This window comes from Lethenteron reissneri, chromosome 2 (assembly GCF_015708825.2).
Source record: "Lethenteron reissneri isolate LAM-NWPU_2019-01 chromosome 2, ASM1570882v1, whole genome shotgun sequence".
Lineage (NCBI taxonomy): Eukaryota > Metazoa > Chordata > Hyperoartia > Petromyzontiformes > Petromyzontidae > Lethenteron > Lethenteron reissneri.
The window spans coordinates 5620048-5639959 of NC_083780.1; the positions used below are offsets into that span (position 1 = coordinate 5620048).

The 19912-nt window shown below is 49.7% G+C and overlaps 1 protein-coding gene across 1 annotated transcript in view; it reads right to left on the reverse strand.

Annotated features, from left to right (window-relative positions):
• LOC133341711 (slit homolog 3 protein-like) overlaps positions 1-19912 on the reverse strand; it is a gene marked incomplete at its 5' end in the record, with an annotated part of 54230 nt that overhangs the window by 19967 nt on the left and 14351 nt on the right. The window contains one exon of the mRNA XM_061550359.1: positions 657-740. Within this exon, the coding sequence (XP_061406343.1) occupies positions 657-740 (84 nt within the window). The remainder of the gene's footprint in view (positions 1-656; positions 741-19912) is intronic.

Below are 19912 nucleotides of genomic sequence, written 5' to 3' on the forward strand. Positions count from 1 at the left end.
TGTCTTTGCGGTGCAGTACAACGACCCTCACGGTGTTCAGAGCTCGCCTCGCATTCCCTCTGGAACATTTTTACTCGATCAGTAGTGTAGCGATTAGCGCGCTGCCCTTCGAACCGGTTCTGGGCCTCCCCTAGGTCGACTCAGCCTAAAATGAGTACCTGGTATGATGTGTCAATACCGTCGCTAGGGAGACAAAGGAGGCCGGGCTTGTGTTTGCCACCCACCCCCCCCCGTGTGCCGTGCCGGCCTTCATAGGTGCTCGCTAACAGCACTTGCCGCAACAGTCTGGTAAGGTTATATGGGGATCATTGTCTTTGTTGTTGTGTGGTTGTTATTTTTGTGTTTGTTGCCGCACTAACATAAACCCGCACAGCACATGCTAGTTTCTGTAAACGATCAATACCAGCTCTAATTATTTTCAACATTCACTAATTTAATCTTCACGAATGTTCAGTTACACTGCAGACTATCCTGAATCACTAGAGGACACCATAACGACGGTGATAATGACGATGACCGTGGATTTCAATAACGCGGTAGCTTTATCAACTGAACGCTACTCGTGCCGTGCGTCATCTCTATCCCTATTCCCAGCGACAAAGCAGAATCCGTGCCTGGCATCGCTGGCTCTGTTTGTTAAACGCGCCCCTGGGAACGGTCTTCAGCTGGTTGAACTGCAGTTCCAGATGAACGAGCTGGGTCAGTTTATCAAACACCCCAGTGGGGAGAGACGCGAGTTCCTCACTGCGCAGCAACCTCAGACACTCGCTCTCTGCTGTTTCGGAAGACTCTAGCAGAGTGAATGTAAAAACGACTCCAAAGAGCATTGTTTACATTTATTTCACAACATCAAGCTTATGAGCGGATTGGTGTTGTTCAAAACAATATCAAATTAATTATTCAAAGTAAATTTGTCTATCCACTTCTCGATGAAGCGACCATATTTCCTTACGCTGGTGGGGGGAGTGCGACCCCACACCAATTTTAATTATTGAACAACTAAGAGTGGGCTACTTTTCTCGCTTTAGTTGAATAGACAAAGAAAATTAGTCAATGAAATACTGTACACAGGGCTGGAAATGAACTGAAAATCTACAAATAACGCGAGACATTCGTCAAGCGCACTGCCTTAAAGAGAAAATACATCGATGAAACGTTGCAGCCACGTGCATATACGAGACGTGAAGAAGGACGATCGCTTGAAATGTCACCCATTATATATTTTCCGTTTTGGCAGCGTGTGTGTGTGTGTTGAGTTTGTTTTGTTATCTGTGCTTGCGTACCACTGCTTGCAAAGGCGGTATCCACAAATAATTTGTAAAGTTACACGAGGCGTCGTCAAGTCGACTTAGGCTGACTTCAGGAACACAATCAGACCGAATGAATGCAGCGCCTGACCTAGCTGGTGAGTCTACGGGAGCTTTACCTCGGTGATAACAAATTTACGGAGTTGCCCGCAGGCGTAGGGAAGTTGACGACACTGACTCACTTAGGTCTGGACCTAAACCAGTTGAAGAGCATTGCCTGGAGACTGGGTCGCTCTTCCCATTGTGTGCTGTTCACACGTGGCTTGAGCCGAACTCGGACAAAGCGCTCAGCGTGCTCAATGCCCCGGGTCACCATCGAGGAGTAACAGATTAAGGTGCAGCCCTGCCTGGCTCACGCCATTGATGTCAGAAGGGCCTCCACTGGAGGGAGCTCTAGAGAGCGCCTCTGAAGGACGTCTTGGACGAGGTGGGTGTACCCTCACTTTACTCCACTAAACGCGACGCACCGATCGACTGTAGTGAACTCGTTTGTATCTCGAGGTGCACAGAAGCAGGAGGATAAAAATTAAAACGTCATCATCGTTCCATCAGCTGCGACAAAAAACCAGGCCGGCGACCAATGGTTTAAACATCCACTCTGCTAAGATATACTCCGCAGGAGCAGACTTTGGATTCAATCATCACTAATACCATGATCTACAATAAGCATAAACAGCTACACCCTTGTCATATTCATCATCATCATCCATAGTGAGGTTCATGGCTATTAATAATGAACGTACGTAATTATAACAAAAAACATTAGTGTGTTCTTCAATCTGCTGTTGAAACACAGAATGTTGATTGCAACGAATCAATGTTGCTGGAATAAAAGCGCTCCAAGAAGGCCGTGTCGCCGCTGGATTAGGCAAAAACAACTTGAATTAGAAAGGTTGAGTGAAAGACAAATTTGAAAGAGATTCATTGTGTGCTCATATATTTTTTTGTTACAAAAGAAAAAGTTGATACATTTTAGACGATGGATCGACTTCATATAATAACAACTCCATCTCGCGTATGTGTGTGAGTCACGTGTGGCTGTACAGAGCAGCAGTGCAGTGAGTGCAGGGCTGGCGCCTCGGCGTCCCTGCGACGCATCAGTGCCAGTCCCAGGGGTCACTGTGCAGCCAAATGTATTGCAGCTTCGTGAGGCTGTCGAAGGCGCCCTTGGGAACGGTCGTCAGCTGGTGACATTGGTCGGGTGTCTCCTCGTCCATCGATCCACATTACAGACACAGTGTACGTGGATGGCATATGCACATGCATGCAGGAACAAGCGAATCATGTAATCAATGTAGTCCACACTTAAGTACGTGTACATTACGCACATTTAAACGTACATACATATGTAGTGGGTTCGAATTAGGTGCACACACACGCAGCTTGGAGGCAACACTATTTATTAAACGGTAAGTAATATAACACTGTACATGAGGTGGTGACCACCTTCCTCAACTCACTAACACTCTGGAACGCGACACAGACTGGACCAGGCAGGCAACGGCCTGCCTGGCCCAGGACGACGACTCGGGACTTGACGACCGATGATGTCTTCACTTCGGAGTACAGTACAACAGCCTCGCTCTGCGTTCACACCACGCTTATATCTGCTTTGGCGTGGCCGGCTCCGCCCAGGCGTGGCTGGCTCTCTCCAGGCCACGCCTCCCTTCCCAGGACACGCCTCACTCCCCCCACCTCTGGGAAGGTCCGGATCCCTCCACCACGTGACCCCCCAGGCACCCCCTTGGGGCCCCCAGCCCTCGTACGGGCCGACACAGTAGTGACCGTTCTATGTCACTACACATACATACACAAACACACATACCTACATGCACACTTCTATACTCAATGTAGTGTTCTTGACGAACGTGAGTTGTTTTGATTACATCGAGTATAAACTCACGATCATTATATTGTATTATAACAAACGCGTAATGTTTCATCGTAATGATTCCATTTAGAAGAGCCACAGTTCCTTCAGACTCACGAGCTGATGGAACGCGCCAGCACCAATGGGTGTCAACTGATTCGGGTCCAGACCTCATTGAGCCAGTGTAGGCTACACTCAGTGGTGCATAAGCACACGTAACAAAACAAACTCAACACAACACAGTTTCAGTTTAATTTATTTGGTATCGCCATGTAAGCCATTCGGCTCTTGAACCGGATGCAACTGCAACAAACAAAAAATAAAAACATGAACAAAAAAACATCTTAAAGTGACTATGCGCAAACAGAAAAATCCAGGAAAAAACAGCAAAATCTTCCAGAAAAAGCACCGTACACCAACGCTGTGTGCAAAAATCCCAGTGGGATGCAAGTCAAACAACAACAACCACAAGACAAATTAGATTTAAGCCATCAGTTTAACTCCGTACTACAACAAACAAACATGGCTAAAGCAAATTTTTTTCGAAATCACCAAAATAAAGCCATAAAAGCAATGTAACAGTGATCATAGGAACTGTGACCGAAATTTCACAATAAACTACATAAACAACATGTACCACCAAACCCTGTAGCCATACCTGGCAGCATGAGTCACTCCATAACAGCAGGAGTATCAGTAAGAGTATCAACATTTTCCATTGCACCTCTAAAGATCAGCACACTATAATCAAAACTCAAGATCATACTTTGCAGCGGTCATCCGGAGCGATATATTTGATTTCAGGCCACTGAATACTAGTGGCAGCTAGGGTGTACAACTCCTCAAGAGCAGTTGTGAGTGAATATCTCACAGGTAGTGATCCAATTTGAAGTTTATTGGCGATAACATTCCAGACATTGGGGCATCAATAGCAAAGGCCCTTCCTCCAGTATTTGTACGGCAATAAGGAATGTGAAGCTGGTTGTGACCTTTGGTCACATTTGTTTTCGAAACAGTGAGGACATCTAGCAGGTAGTCTGCTGATTTTTTTGTAAGTACATCGTGATTAAATAAGATCTGATGCACAAGCCGTCGATCATTAAGAGATGTTAAGTTGGACCCAATGTAGAGATCGCAGTGGTGGGTCTTATATATGAAATTCAATGCAAATCTTAAGGCCGAGTGATAAATTTAGTGAAACTTTTTGAGTATAGTACTGGGGGATGATTTATATACGATGTCACAGTAATCAAGCAGAGGCAGTATGCTAGCTTTTATCAATTCCAAACGGAACATAGGGGGAAGCAGTGCTTGTGTCGATACAGAAAACCAATTTTTTATTTTGTCTTTTTACCAATATAATCAATGTGATCTTGAAAATTCAGTTTTGAATCAAGGATGACCCCAAGATAGCTACAGATCTTGACTTGCTCTATTTGATAATTATTTAAGGAATGTAATTGGGGGAAAATAACTTCATACTTTAGTCCTGGTGAGAAGCATAGCACCTTGGGTTTGGAGGTATTCAGGACTAGTTTAAGAGCAACTAGCTGATATTCATATTCTTAGGTTTTTTTCGGTAAAGTCACGTAGGTAAAACATCAAAATTAATGAAAATAAAATAAAATAAAACAAAAATCACGACGTTTCGGAGGCAACACAAGTCTCCGTCATCAGGTGGGACCGTCACAGCCGAATTAGCTGCATCAAGTGAGGCAATGATTCAAGATGTAATCCCTTATAAGCAAGTTGAAGGGGGGAGGAGAGGGGGGGGCTCATCAGAATGTGGTAGCCAATGAATGGAAACGTATCGGGAGGGAGGGGGGCGGGGCTCAAAGACAGCACGGAGTGCTCAACACATTAGGCAGAGAGGGGGAGGGGAGGCCTGATACACATGAAAGACAAAAGAACGAAAATGCCCATGTTTATACCAATGCTGGCTGAACAATGAAGAGAGTACTGTTAAAAAATAACTGGGAATGTTAACACTCGGTAAAGTAAAGTAAAATAGTGCCTGTCAGATAAGATGGTCCAAAAAAGTGTAATTAAGTCTTTTTTGCGTGGTTGATAACATCTTTCCAATGATTACTAAGTGTGTACCCATCATCACGGTTGAAATTATGTCTGTGTTTGTATATTTGTATGGCTTCGTGTACAAACCTTTGATGGTAGCCGGGAGGTTTCTCTACATAATTTCAACCGTGATGATGGGTACAAACTTAGTAATAATTGGAAAGATGTTATCAACCACGCAAAAAAGACTTAATTACACTTTTTTGGACCATCTTATCTGACAGGCACTATTTTACTTTACTTTACCGAGTGTTAACATTCCCAGTTATTTTTTAACAGTACTCTCTTCATTGTTCAGCCAGCATTGGTATAAACATGGGGCATTTTCGTTCTTTTGTCTTTCATGTGTATCAGGCCTCCCCTCCCCCTCTCTGCCTAATGTGTTGAGCACTCCGTGCTGTCTTTGAGCCCCGCCCCCCTCCCTCCCGATACGTTTCCATTCATTGGCTACCACATTCTGATGAGCCCCCCCCCCTCTCCTCCCCCCTTCAACTTGCTTATAAGGGATTACATCTTGAATCATTGCCTCACTTGATGCAGCTAATTCGGCTGTGACGGTCCAACCTGATGACGGAGACTTGTGTTGCCTCCGAAACGTCGTGATTTTTGTTTTATTTTATTTTCATTAATTTTGATGTTTTACCTACGTGACTTTACCGAAAAAACCTAAGAATATGAATCCTTGCAGTCACGAAAGCTTCAAATCTAGAATCAACTAGCTGATGTTGTAGTTTGTTGAAATCACCCTGGAACTTAGCAATCACGTCATCCGGAGAGCGGCCAGCAGTAATCAGTTTCGTGTCATCTGCAAACAGATTTACCCTGGAATGATCCCGGTCAGTGCCCAAGTCATTGACATAAAGAGAGAACAAGAAGGGCGCGTTGATGGAACCCTGTAGAACCCATTTTGTTATCTTAACACTGTTTGACCTCCAACCATCTATGAATATAGTTTGAGTGCGAGAAGAGAGGTCATTTTTTAACCATTCCACTGCGTGTTTGGAGAAACGGAGGCAACTGAATGTACTAAGCATGGTGTTGTGGTCGACAGTATCAAAGGCTTTGGACAAGTCAAGAAAAAGACTGGCACAGTACAGCTTATTATCAAGGCGACTGTGGTGCTGTCTTTTTTTCGGAACCCAGATTGGTTTCGATGTAAGAGATTGTTCATCTTGGTTCTTTCGGTAAAGTCACGTAGAAGGGAAGTAATACAATAATAAAAATTAAACATAATAAAATAATTCTCACGACGTTTCGGCCACAACGCAAGTAGCCGTCTTCAGGTGAAGAATGAAACACTGCCAAGCTTGAAGCGTATATATATAAGCTGGGTTGGAGGTGGAAGAAGAGCGTCTTGAGAAAATAATTTGCATATCAAGAGCAATTTAGCATATTTATGGGAAATGCGTAGGAGGTGGGCGGGGGGGTTTTCAAAGTCATATTATACCCATGCATTATGCAGGATTAGCAGCATCAGAGGGAGGGGGTAGCATTAACAAAGGGAGGGAATATTAATAGTATTAAAAGCCACGAAACATGTCAAGCGGTGGCAGGAGGCCCGCAGCGGAGCAAATAATGCATTCCCCGTGGACAACACAAGATACACAGTCAATGCCAGTGAGTAGACTGCGGTGTGAAAGTCACCATAAACGTGAACAACAATCAGTTACCAATAAGCCTGCCTTACAGCCTATATCAGTAAGACTGCCTTACGGTTTCTACCAGTAACCCTGCCGTATAGCTTCTACCAGTCAGCCTACCTGATAGTCTCTGCCAGTAAGTCTGCCTTATTGTTTCGACTAATAATCCTGGCCCATAGTTTATTTCAGTAAGCGTCTTACAATATATCTGCAAGCTTTCTCCATTCTCTTTGAGTATTCCAAAACCTTATGAAGTCTCCAAACGAAATTCTAATCTAACAGTAAACCGGTCAACTGTGTATATGGCCTGGATAATCAGCCGTTGTCTTTCGTCATCATTCGCCAGTGTCTATTCACCACTAGATGTAAATAATGTAACATCTTTAAAGTGCCTCAAATGTAAGTTATAATCGTGGAACTGCTCCTGTACTGCTAGTGACGTTAGAATGAGATCCACGTTCGTCTTCTCTCCCCTGAGCTCTCTGCCCAAAGCAACTCCCGGGCACAAGCCCACCCCACCGGGGTGTTTGACCGCTTGGGGAATCTGCAAGAATTATATCTGGGGTGGAACCAGCTGTCAGCTCTGCCTGTTGGGGTGTTTGACAAACTGACCCAGCTCACTCATCTGTCTCTGAACGTCAATCAACTGAAGAGCGTTCCCAGGGGTGCGAATCACAGACACAGATGCCTCTGCTCCTACACTCTAAGCAGGTCATGGCCTTGAACATAAATGCTGATGTACGTGCACTATGCCTATGAAGTCACTGCACTCTCAACATGTTTTAATTGCTTCAGCATATCCTTGTCTAACAATATGGAACCAATTCACACTGTTGTTTTTCATAATGCAATGAAGATTGACTGCCATGGCAAAACAAGGTCTATTATCTTTTCTGGTAAACCATAGGTGTTGAGAATAAACTCCTCGTGCACACGGTCGAAAGCCTTTTTGCCTAAAGTATTTAAATGAAACAAACGCTTCAAGTATGCACAGAGGACACGCATGGGAATTGACACCAGTATATATACAATGCAAAGTACAATGATTGTGACCAACGTTTTGTATTTTGAACCACCTGTCTATGCCATGTGTTTCAATAAACTCTACATCCCTGGTGTCTCTTCCCTTAACTCGAATACCCCTCTAGGGAATGTACAGGGGTGGGGAGTGAATACAATGGAGGGGGTGGGGGGAGCTCTTTTACAAACAGAAGTATTTAACCAATATTCGTGTTTCTTGCACAGTAAATTGTTATGATCGGATGAAGTCAATCAATCTTCTTTGTCACTTCATATATCTTGTTGATACTTCATGGTGAGCAGCATCCATGGATTGACATTTATAATCGTGGGAAAGATGGAACGCTGAGATTAAGAGTCCGAATATTTTCAAACGCACTTTAAATTGATAGACCTCATCTGTACATGTTATCATTTGGATCACGATTTGATATTAAGAATAGCCCTAAAGTATGATATTTGATGCGTTTTCAAGTTGCGTCCCTCCAACATTATTTTTATTGTAGTGAGTCCAACTGATTCGCAGACGTTGTTCCTTTTAGAGGCAACACATTTATTTGCAACACCGTAACAGAAAGGGGTAACTGCCCCTTAACCAGATACAACCTAGGGTGGTGACCACCCAGCTAACCACACTATACAGAGGAGTTACTGCTACGAAGGGTCGGACCCTCACTTGGGTCTCCTACCACGTGGTTCCTCGTAGGGTGAAGAGCTTCCAGCTTGAGACGCAGAGCTTCCAGCTTGTAGAATGAAGAGACCCCGGTCCCTCTCAGGGACCCACCTTAATCCCCCAACGGTCGGGGCCGCTCCGCCCTCAGCCCCGCCCGCCTTCTCGAGCATTCTCGTTCCCTCTCGATCCCTCTCCAGAGCTCTCCCCGGACACGTGATCACCCACTAGCCCCCCCCCCCCACCAGGGGCCCCCTGTGTGGACACTCCGGACCACGTGTCTGTGGGATCAACCAGAGTACCATGTCCCAGGGAAACCCTGCCCCTGGGCTGACACTCACCCACTCCCCCTCGTGGGAGCCCCCACCACATGCTGTGTGTGGTGCCCGCACTATCCCAGTGCTCATTAAGCCCCGCTAGGGCTGGTATTATACACAGCCACCCACACGGTGTTGTCCACGATGTCAGAACATCGAACGGCGCGGCCCTTCTGGCCCGGCACCATACAGTGATATCATCGACGTCACTACATGATAATCACACCTATTGTACAGTACGTTGGTGTTTAGTTTAATCAATGTATGCATATATGAAACTACAGCTTGATTATGAATAATCTAATAACCTACAATGATGCGGTTTAAAATTACATTCTTCAGGCTATTCATGGTATACTTTAATTTGTAACAAGGTGTTATTAATATTCTTGGTTCTTTCGGTAAAGTCACGTAGAAGGGAAATAATAATAAAAACATATATAAAACAATAAAAATTATCACGACGTTTCGACTGCAACACAAGCAATCATCATCAGGTGTGAAATCCACAGCAAGAAATTTTGATAAAAAGTGGCGTTTTTTTCCTAACGTCAGTACCACGAACAGCGATCTGGCAGTTCGGAAAAGAGGAAGGGGGAGGAGAAAATTGAATGCGGTCTGAAAGTCACCGTAAGCGTGAACACAATAAATTAAGACCCTAAATGATGTTATTTGCCCGATAGTTGTTTCCGTATTTAAAGTTTTAGCAACAGCAATAATAAGACGAAAGCAATGCAAGTTAAACGCTCAAATGAAAGCAGGTTGGAGTGCTTTTGTAAAATGAACTGCACAATGAAACGCAACATTTCCATGTGCCCACAACTAGAGATGTTGATCCGTGTGACCCACTTCTTATCGTAAATGGTGCAGAAGCACCACTGTGAAGTGTGCACAGAAGCAATGCGAGTTGCATTTTGGGAATTACAATGAGAAGCAGAGGAACATGTGGATCAGAGACTAAAACTGCTTTAAATGACATCAAACCAATAATAAAAGTAAGTTGGCTTGTCCAGGACATTGCGCAAGAGGGGATGCTGGAATAATCCACGATGGCCAATGCACATTGATCACGGTCGATAAAACCAAGGAAGAGAACGCACCCGAAACAACGTTCACAATGTAGAATTGTAGATGGAGTAACGACAGCAGCTCGTGGGTAGGCGCAAAGTGGCTTCATACATCGCATGGTCGTGACCGGCTTTCAATGGATTGATCATGGTTCTTGATGATAACATTTCCACGTATGGACATGAAAAAATATATATGAAGTAGGTGAGAGCCAATTTAACTTCATGTCCGTATGCTCAAGGGAGACCTGGTAAATACTTTAATGAATAATTAAATATATTTATTATTAAGGGAATTATAGACGCAAATACAACATCAATAAAAATACGAATCGGTATTGATCAGTATTAGCGGCGTATATATGAGGAAAATCTTCAGGAAGAGGCAACTCCTGTAAATGTTGGACCACACGTGACGCCGCTCGTGTGCAAGGAGAGGCCATTGTGACCCGCCTCTAAACCGTCACCCGTCCCTCGCAGTGTTCGTGCTCAGGGACAGAAGTGAACTGTGGTAGAAGAAGCCACGCGTCTGTGCCTGCGGGAATCCCCACTACCACGCGAGTGCTGTATTTGAACGACAATCAGATCACGAAGCTAGAGCCCGGGGTGTTTGACAGCCTGACGGCACTGGTGCATACAGGAGACCCTGCGGCTCCTGCTCTTACCACTGCGATAGTGAATCATTGCGTATCATCACAAATGCATTTTTTTATATTTACACAAAAGATAACATAACATTGTTTTTCGGACATCGTTGCCATGGATATTTAAATGTAGATAATTTTATCTGAAACATGTTAATGATTGTAAACAGATATCGCTTCAAATAACAAGAAAGTGTTTTCTTTCGATAACATATCTTTGTGAATAGCAATGGAGTTTGCTTGAGTTGATACATCTCTGTGAAAGCGATTCGAGGTGAATGTAAGAGGTCTCTGTGAGAAGCATCAATGTGAATGGATCACGTAGTAATTCATAACGCGGTAATCTATGACATTACATTTAGTTTATTTACGTGACACGTCTCTCCATGAAAGTGATTTGAGGTCTCTTTAACTCACAGATCTCTTTGCAAGTAAATTCCATTGATTATAACGAGCAGGTCCCGATCGAAGAAACCTGAATCACTTCAACTGTCAGGTTTCATGTGAAGCGAGTCGACGTTGTTTTAAACAAGGCGTGTCTATGATAGCGAATGGAGGTTTTGTCAACTCCCGTGTCTGCATGAAAGTGAATGGAAGTGGGTCTGGTTAATAACTTCATGTGAATGGATTTCGCTCTCTTACAAAAATCCATGAGAGTGGTGAGAGGTCGCTTTAAGTCAATAGCATTGAGGTCTCTAGTTGTGAATAGAGGCCACTGTGAACTTAAAGGTCACTAGCATCAACACAAGTCATTAGTATCCGCCGGGGTGTTTAACAGTTTGACCCTGTTCAAGTGGTTAAGTGGTTAGGAGTGGTTGCCACCACCTTTTGTAGTTAACCCATAATGTACATCGTTTTCCGTAATGCATATAGTTAACCTCAGAGCGTTGCAACAGTTATCTGTTATGTTAGCCGGTTCGAGTTGTGACGGCTGCAAGACCCTCGGAGGGGGACCTTCTTCCGACCTTCGATTGGCCCCACCATCTGCTATAGATGCAGCCTACTGGACCACATCTCCAAGGGCTGCCGCGCCGAATGGGAAGGACCACACAAGGCATCATCATCCTCCTCTGGGTTGTCCTCCACTCCTTAGGGCCCGTAGATGAGTCAAGACGCACCACACACCCGGTCCTTATGAAGTGTTGTTGAAGGCGCGTGGACAACGGGGTAAGGCACACGTATTTATTTACACAAAGGGCTTACAGTACTAGAGGGATGTATCGGCCCCCTCACCCGTACAACTGGGAATTCACCCCTAGCTAGCCTTCCTAGCTGAGTCCTCCGCTAACGGGCTAGGGGAGGCTGTCTGGCCCGACACTGGTTAGTCGGGCTACGGTACCCGGAATCCCAGAGGTCTGACTCTGGTTCCGGGACCACGCCACTGGCTCCAGCCTGCACTGCCCTTACAAGGGCGGCGTCCCAGGGGGAGTCCAGGGCCTATCTGGCCGGTCTTCTCTCTTCTCTTAACTACTCTAAGACTGAGCCCCGAGCTCTCTGGCTCAACCCTTTTTATACCCCGTTAGAGGATCGAAACCCCCCTCACGCCGTCCAGTACGGACGTCGTTGCGGGCACCACCCCGTGTGCTCACGGAGACCCCGCCCACTGTGTCTGTTTTCCGTTAGCCCCTATGTAAACAGCCCTACACAAACAGACCCTCTGTAACAGCCCTACATCACCCCCCCCTGTACAGCTCGCAGCCGTCCCGGCTGCAACAACTTTCAATAAAGGTTATTTAACCCCTGGATCCCCGCGTGTGCCTTAAAAAAACGTTTTTAACGCTAACTTGAAGGAACCAACAGTAACTACAACAACAACGACAATGATAACAACAAACCCTCAACCCTGAAAGGGAACAATCCGACGCACCCCCCCCGAATAAATACGGATACCGTAAGAGCAAGCTATATACAATTTGTAGCGAAGCCACAATGCACACAACAGCAGGTGAGCCCAACGTACGTGAATGCAATGGGCAGGGAACACCCCCCCCCCCACACAACACACACTGAACACAACATATATACAAATCTTGCGGTTCCTCAACAGTCTGCGCATTTTTGCGCGTGTCCTTGCGGTTTCACAACAGTCTGCGCATTTTTGCGCGTGTCCTTGCGGCGGGCCCCTCACACGGGGAAACCCCGGGTGGCGGACCGTCAGGTGGCGATCGTCCGTCCGGGAGCGGGGCCTCCTCTGATGCCTCGTGACTGTTGGTATCCCCAGAAGGGGTGGTCGGGCGTGAGCCCGTCAGTCTCGATGCACCTGGAGGTGGCACGGCCGGCAAGGCATTAGGTGAGCGCGGTGGAGACGGACCCAGTGAGTCGGTCGACCCCCCACACGTCTGGCCACGCATGTGTGAAGTGGGTTTGTGTGCCGCGACGAAAGGTTTCAACCGAGAGGGGTGCACGAACCATCGCCGCTTCCCCCAACGAATGCGCACGCACTGTGGTCGCAGGACCTCGACCACTTCCACAGGCCCCCGCCACGGCCGCGCCAGCTTTGGGGAGGTAGCCAGGGGTACTTGGGGACAGTGCAGCCATGCCCTGTCCCCCGGTTTCCATTGTATGACATGCGCCCGACCCAACTTGAGGCGCTCGTTCGCCTTTTGACGGAGGTCCGAGTTTAACCTCGCAGCATCCCGCGCCTCTGTTAATTTAGCCAAATTAAACTTGACGTGGTCAGCCAATTTAGTTTTTCCTTGCTGGTCGGGGATCTGCAGCTGGGCGCGAACAGGCGGGTCGGGTTCGCGACCGTACATAAGGTAAAAGGGGGAAAACCCCGTAGCTGCATGGGGTGCCATCCGATATGCCGCCAAGACCCCCTGAATATGCAGGTCCCAATCAGTCTGGGAATCTGAGACCTGCTGTGCCATCATTGACGAAATGGTGCGATGCAAGCGCTCGACCATTCCGTCAGTCTGTGGGTGATACGGGGAGGTCCGAATTTTCTTTGTGCCTAAGAGGTCACAAACTTGTTTAAGTAATTTGCTGGAAAAATTTTTACCCTGGTCGGTCAGCAGCCGTTCCGGGGCACCTTTGTCCAGGACGTATCCCTGAACAAAGGCGTCCACGATGGCTGCTGCCGACTGGTTGGCAAGGGGCCAGGCCATGGGCCAGCGTGTAAAATACTCGACTCCTGTCAGCAAATACTTATTGCCCCTGGGGGTGGCGGGAAATGGGCCCAAGATGTCCAGTGCGACCAGCTCATTTATTCTGGACACCTTGATTGATTGCAAAGGCGGGTTAGACTCCCGCGCCGGCGGTTTCCGCTGCGCACACCGCGGGCATGAACTCAAAAGATCCCCCACATCCTTTGTCATACCAGGCCAAAAAAAATCCAACTGTATCAGTGCAAGGGTCTTTAGAGTCCCCAGATGTAACAGGCGCTCATGCGCGGCCCACACCACTTTGCCTCGCAACTCCGAAGGGACGACCAGCCGATGTCGCTGTGATTTTGCGTCCCAATGCATGAGCAGACCCTGTACCATTTCCCATGCACCCGAATCACCTTTCACCCGGCCAGCACCCCCGACGCGACGACGCCACCCGAGGAGGGAGGTGTCCTCCATTTGGAGGCGCCCCCACTCAGTGACGGGCAACCCCAACAGGGAATCCCTTCCCTGTTGTTCGATTGAGTTATCAGCCAGTGGCTCGTCGTCGTCGGTGGCTGCCAGGATCGGGACCGATGCGTCCCCTGAAGGTCTGCAACGTCCCGACCCCAGGAGGCATGCACATTCCGAGGCGGTTGGCATGCGTGACAGAGCGTCCGCGTTGGTATGGCGAACGCCCTTACGGTAAGTGGTCTCAAAATCAAAATCCTGGAGAACCTCCAACCATCGAGACAACTGTCCCGATGGTTGTTGAACCCGCAGGGCATACTGTAGTGCCGCATGATCTGTGCGGACGGTGAAATGCCGACCGTACAGATATGGGCGGTACTGTTGGATGAAAAAAACAATTGCCAACAGTTCTCTACGGGTAACACAATATCTCTGCTCCGCAGGAGACAACACCCGACTACCGTATGCGACCACCCGTTCAACGCCATCAACCACCTGGGAAAGCACACCCCCAATACCCGTGTTGCTCGCATCGGTGTCGAGCAAAAAGGGTTTCGAAAAATCAGGGTAGATCAAGGGAGGGGCTTTCACCAGGGCGTCCCGAAGGGAGCGAAACGCAGCCTCCTCCTCTTGACCCCAGTGGAAACGAACCCCTTTAGATGTTAGAGCGTGCAGGGGTTTAGCGATCGTTGCAAAATCAGCAACAAACCGTCGATAATACGACGCGAACCCAATAAAACTCCTGACTTCTCCCACTGTGGTGGGAGTCGGCCAGGAGCTGACACACTGCGTTTTGGCGGGATCGGTAGCAATACCTGAGCGTCCCACGATGTGCCCCAAATAACGCACCGAATCACGCAACAAATGGCATTTTTGGGGCTTAAATTTCAAATTAGCAGCCCGCATCTTTAGGAAAACTGCCCGCAACCTCTGGAGATGCTCATCAAAAGTTTTACTAAAGACGATAACGTCATCTAAATAAATGAGGCACGACTCCCATTGCAGTCCAGCCAAAACCAATTCCATTAAACGCTGGAAAGTTGCCGGCGCTGAGTGCAAGCCCATCGGCAACCTGTTGAATTGAAACAAGCCGTGCGGTGTACGAAAAGCAGTTTTAGGCTTAGACTCATCATCCAGAGGAAGCTGCCAGAATCCCGAAAGTAAATCGAGTGTGGAAAAGAATCGCGCTCCCGCCAAAGCGTCAAGCGATTCATCCATCCGAGGGAGCGGGTATGCGTCGGCAACCGAAATTTTATTAAGACGCCGGAAGTCAACGCAAAACCGCAACGAACCGTCCTGCTTTTTAACCAGGACGATCGGCGCTCCCCAAGGGCTGGTGGAAGGAGAAATGATGTCCGCGGCTAACATGTCATCAACAGCCGATTTGACATGTTCCTTTTCGGCGGGACTCAACCGAAACGGATTTTGGCGAATTGGCGCGCTGTCACCCGTGTCAATATGGTGACGCAGCAAGTGAGTGCAACCCAAATCATATTTATCTCGACTAAAAACGTCGGAAAATTCTCGTAATAGCGTTTTAAGTTGTTGACGCTCTGAATCGGACAGGTCCGTCGATCCCGCACAAAGCGCCTCGAGCCACCCTTCATCGCTGTCCGAACGCGGTCGCGACGCAGGGACAGTGTTGACGGAATTGACGGCGGGCTCCTCACACGGCACCGGCGTTGCGTGAGCAAGCACGGTCCCCTGTGGGAGCACCACCGTCCGCGAGCCCACGTTTAGGACCGCGATGAAGGGTTCACTATCCCCTCTCACTATGGTCTGGGCCGGTAGTAAATCAGGTCCACTAACCCCGGCCCTAGACGGTCCCAACAGTACCCCTTGTGCCCCGGCACCCTTAACGAGGGGCCGCCGAAGCTTCAAGGGCACCAACATTTGCGTTCCCGGAGGAACGCGTACCGTTCTCTCCACGAACGCCGGCACCGTCGCGAACGCCGTCCGAGTCGCAACTGGTGATGGCAGAAACGCCATGCGTCTGCCCGATGGAAGCTCTATGCACCCCTGGTCGATCAAAATTACAATCGGCATTTTGGCCAGGAAGTCCGTCCCCAGCAGGCACGGAACCGCCAGCGAGGACGAAACAAAAATCGGCCCAGACAATTTTATTTCCCCGATACAAATTTGGGCACGAATTTGTCCGATGATGCCAAGTGAGCCCCCGTTAGCCGCATAGAATGGTATGTTGACTGGCATCAAAGGACGACTCCGGACAGGGAGAATGTTATAAATTAATTCCGAAATAATAGTCGCCGATGCCCCCGTATCGACCAGGATGCGCACTTCCACCCCGTCGATATAACCTACAACGGCCGACGACCCCGACGATGCGGCAACCACACGATCGGCCAGCACGGACCACTGGCCGGGTTCGATATGGGTACCCGGAGTGGTGCGTGATGGTGCGATGGTGCGTGATACCGGCCCCCCTCTCGTCGCGGTGTTTGAGTGCGTGACGGGTGTGTGTGTGGGCCAAACGTGTGGGGTGCCGCGACTCGCCGATTTCTGATGGTGGAGCTTGGGATGAGGCCCGTCGTCCCGGTGAGGTGTCGTCCCGCGCTGACGAGGAGAGCGGCACCCCGAGGCGACGTGGCCCCGGACGCCGCAGTTAAAACACCGCGGGAGCGACGTCGGAGGTGACGAATGGTCGGAACGGCCCGACCCGTCCTGGCCCGGCCGTGCACTCGTCGCCTGTTGCCGCCGGTGGTCGACGGCGTAGAGTTCCTCCGTCGGAAGGGTGGCTGCAGCCACCGCACGCCCCGCCGATGCTCTGCTGGCTTTGCGTCGAAGCGACAGGAGGTTTGCGTGGAGGAGCCGCGCCGCCTGGAGCGATGTCATTTCCGCGTCCTCCTGTGCGACGACAGCAATGTCAAGATCGTCGGCCAGGAGGAGTATCTTCTCCGTCACCATAGCGTCGATGCCGTCGTCATCCATCCGGGGGAAGGCCGACTTGGCCATCGCCAGGAGGCTCGTTCGGTACGCTAGGGGCGACTCCTTTTCTCCCCGCTTGCGGTCGTAGAACTCCTGTCTGCATTCCGCCGATGGTCCGTAGACTCCTCCCAGCAGCTGCAGCGCCATCGGTAACGTCGAGCGCTTTTCCTTTGGTGCCGATGTTAGGGCGGCCAGCGCGTCGCCGTCCAGGAGCGCCGGCAGGGCGCTGAGAGCTTCTTCGTCCGTCCATTTAGCCATCTCCTGGTGGGCGAGGAAGCGTCTTCGAAAGCCGCTCCAGTCGCCCTCTGCGCCCACGAATTCTTTAAGCGGGGGCAGCCTTTGGTGTAGTGCAGCGGCTGCCGTGGAGTCCCGTGGACTGCTGCCTCCCCGACTCGGCTGCGTCTCGGCGCGAATGGCAGATGGCATCGCCTGTCGCAGCTTTGATGACGCGCCCTCCTCCGTCGTTGATGCAGCAGCCCGAGCGCGGCCGATGTCGGACCCCAGGTTGAGGTTGGCCACGCCCCTAGCGGTCGCTGCGTCGATGGCGGGAATTTCAAAATTTAAATCTTCAAAAATGGCGGGAAGGCGCTCCACACGCCGGTTCCCCTCGCCCCGCGGTGGACCACCAGCCCCCAGCCGTGTGATGTCCTTCAGCGTAGCGGCAGCGGCGTAGAGCAGTTCCGCCAGCCTCTCATGAGCCAGCCTCAGGTCGTCTCCCCGCTGCTCCTCTTCATGGTGATGCTCCGGTAAGCCCGCATCCGGCCCCGGCTGCACGTCGTCTAGTAGAGCCATCTCGGGCTCGGCAATTTCGGCGGCGTCCTCCGCCCGCTGTTCCCTGGCTCGAGCTGTTTGGCGCGTGTCCATGTTCTTGGTTCTTCTGACGCCAGATGAAGTGTTGTTGAAGGCGCGTGGACAACGGGGTAAGGCACACGTATTTATTTACACAAAGGGCTTACAGTACTAGAGGGATGTATCGGCCCCCTCACCCGTACAACTGGGAATTCACCCCTAGCTAGCCTTCCTAGCTGAGTCCTCCGCTAACGGGCTAGGGGAGGCTGTCTGGCCCGACACTGGTTAGTCGGGCTACGGTACCCGGAATCCCAGAGGTCTGACTCTGGTTCCGGGACCACGCCACTGGCTCCAGCCTGCACTGCCCTTACAAGGGCGGCGTCCCAGGGGGAGTCCAGGGCCTATCTGGCCGGTCTTCTCTCTTCTCTTAACTACTCTAAGACTGAGCCCCGAGCTCTCTGGCTCAACCCTTTTTATACCCCGTTAGAGGATCGAAACCCCCCTCACGCCGTCCAGTACGGACGTCGTTGCGGGCACCACCCCGTGTGCTCACGGAGACCCCGCCCACTGTGTCTGTTTTCCGTTAGCCCCTATGTAAACAGCCCTACACAAACAGACCCTCTGTAACAGCCCTACATCTACATCCACTTTACCCATTCGCGCGCTGCATCCACTTTACGGGTCGAACAGTCCGGTCGAGTCACGGAGTGTGTTAAACAGGTTGTGGGGAACGACGGGTGGCCACAGCGAAACAGCCAGTGCTCAGCACTAGTCTACCACGTGGTCGCCGCAGCAGCTTTATCGGCCATAATTGGCACCGTTCAAGGCATGGAGGTACAGATATTGATTGACACTGGTGCGTTCATCACCATGATTTCGAAGATTATTTTTAACATCCTTCCACCCTCTTCATGTTCGCTGCGTCCCGTTGCGGTTCCGTGTTTCGCGGCAGATGGGGGATTCCTGGGCATTGTCGGTCAGGTTTCAGTGGACGTGTGTATTAGTGACATGTGGATGACAGGGCCTGTACTCGTCTCTAGATCTCTCGCTGTGCCCTATCTACTGGGCACAGCTTTTCACCGTTAATGCCAAAGTCCAAGCCCTGGCAACGAATACTGTTAAAATTCCCCCCGGGGTCCAAATGTTAGTTCCCCTGCAACTGCGCGAGCAGCAACCGCAGAGGGAATCTTGTTGGCCCCCTCGAACAAGGTGGCCCCAGGGTTGACCTTGCTGCGGGCGCAGACTTTGGTCGCGAGGGACCAAGAACCCTTTATTCAGGTCTCAATGCAGGCCTAGAGACTTCCGTCATCCAGGCAGGCACGGTTCTAGCACACGCTTCACCCGCCGGTTGCGGGGGTAGGGATGTGGCTATGGGCCGGGTCGCGGTAGCTGTGAAACAGGGAGAGGGGCGCGATGACTCATGGGTGGATGCGTTTTGTTCCGAGAGCCCCGAGTTGTCTGATGCCCAATGAGTCAGGCGACGCTCACTTCTCTTAGAATTGTAATAAAACCACTGCGACGACGATCTGTAAATTGTGTCTTCTTTATTATTTATTTATTCCTTGACAGCTGGACAGCTCCACGCTCTTCACTCTGACACGGCTGCACTCCCGTTCCGTGCGGTTAGATGTTGTCGCCCGTGCCGGCAGGCGACTCGCAAGGAGGAAGCCTTCGGCCCGCCACGTGTCCGCTGGTGTCCCGGAGGCACGTTTTTTAGCAAGGGGAAGTATTACATCGGTCGCACATCCCTGTTGCATCATCATTTTGATACGGGGAACGCCGCCCCCATTCGTCAAAACCCTGAGAGATTAAGCCCCAAGGAAAAAGATCAAATGCATGAAGCGGTCACGGAGATGTTTTATTTCCCCAATCTAATAGCCCGTGGCGGGCCCCCATTGTGCTTGTGAAAAAAAAGGACGGAAGTCTACGGTTTGCGTCGATTTTCGCAAGCTCAATAAGGTATCAGTGGCCGACGCATACCCGCTCCCTAGGATGAATGTCTCCTTGGATGC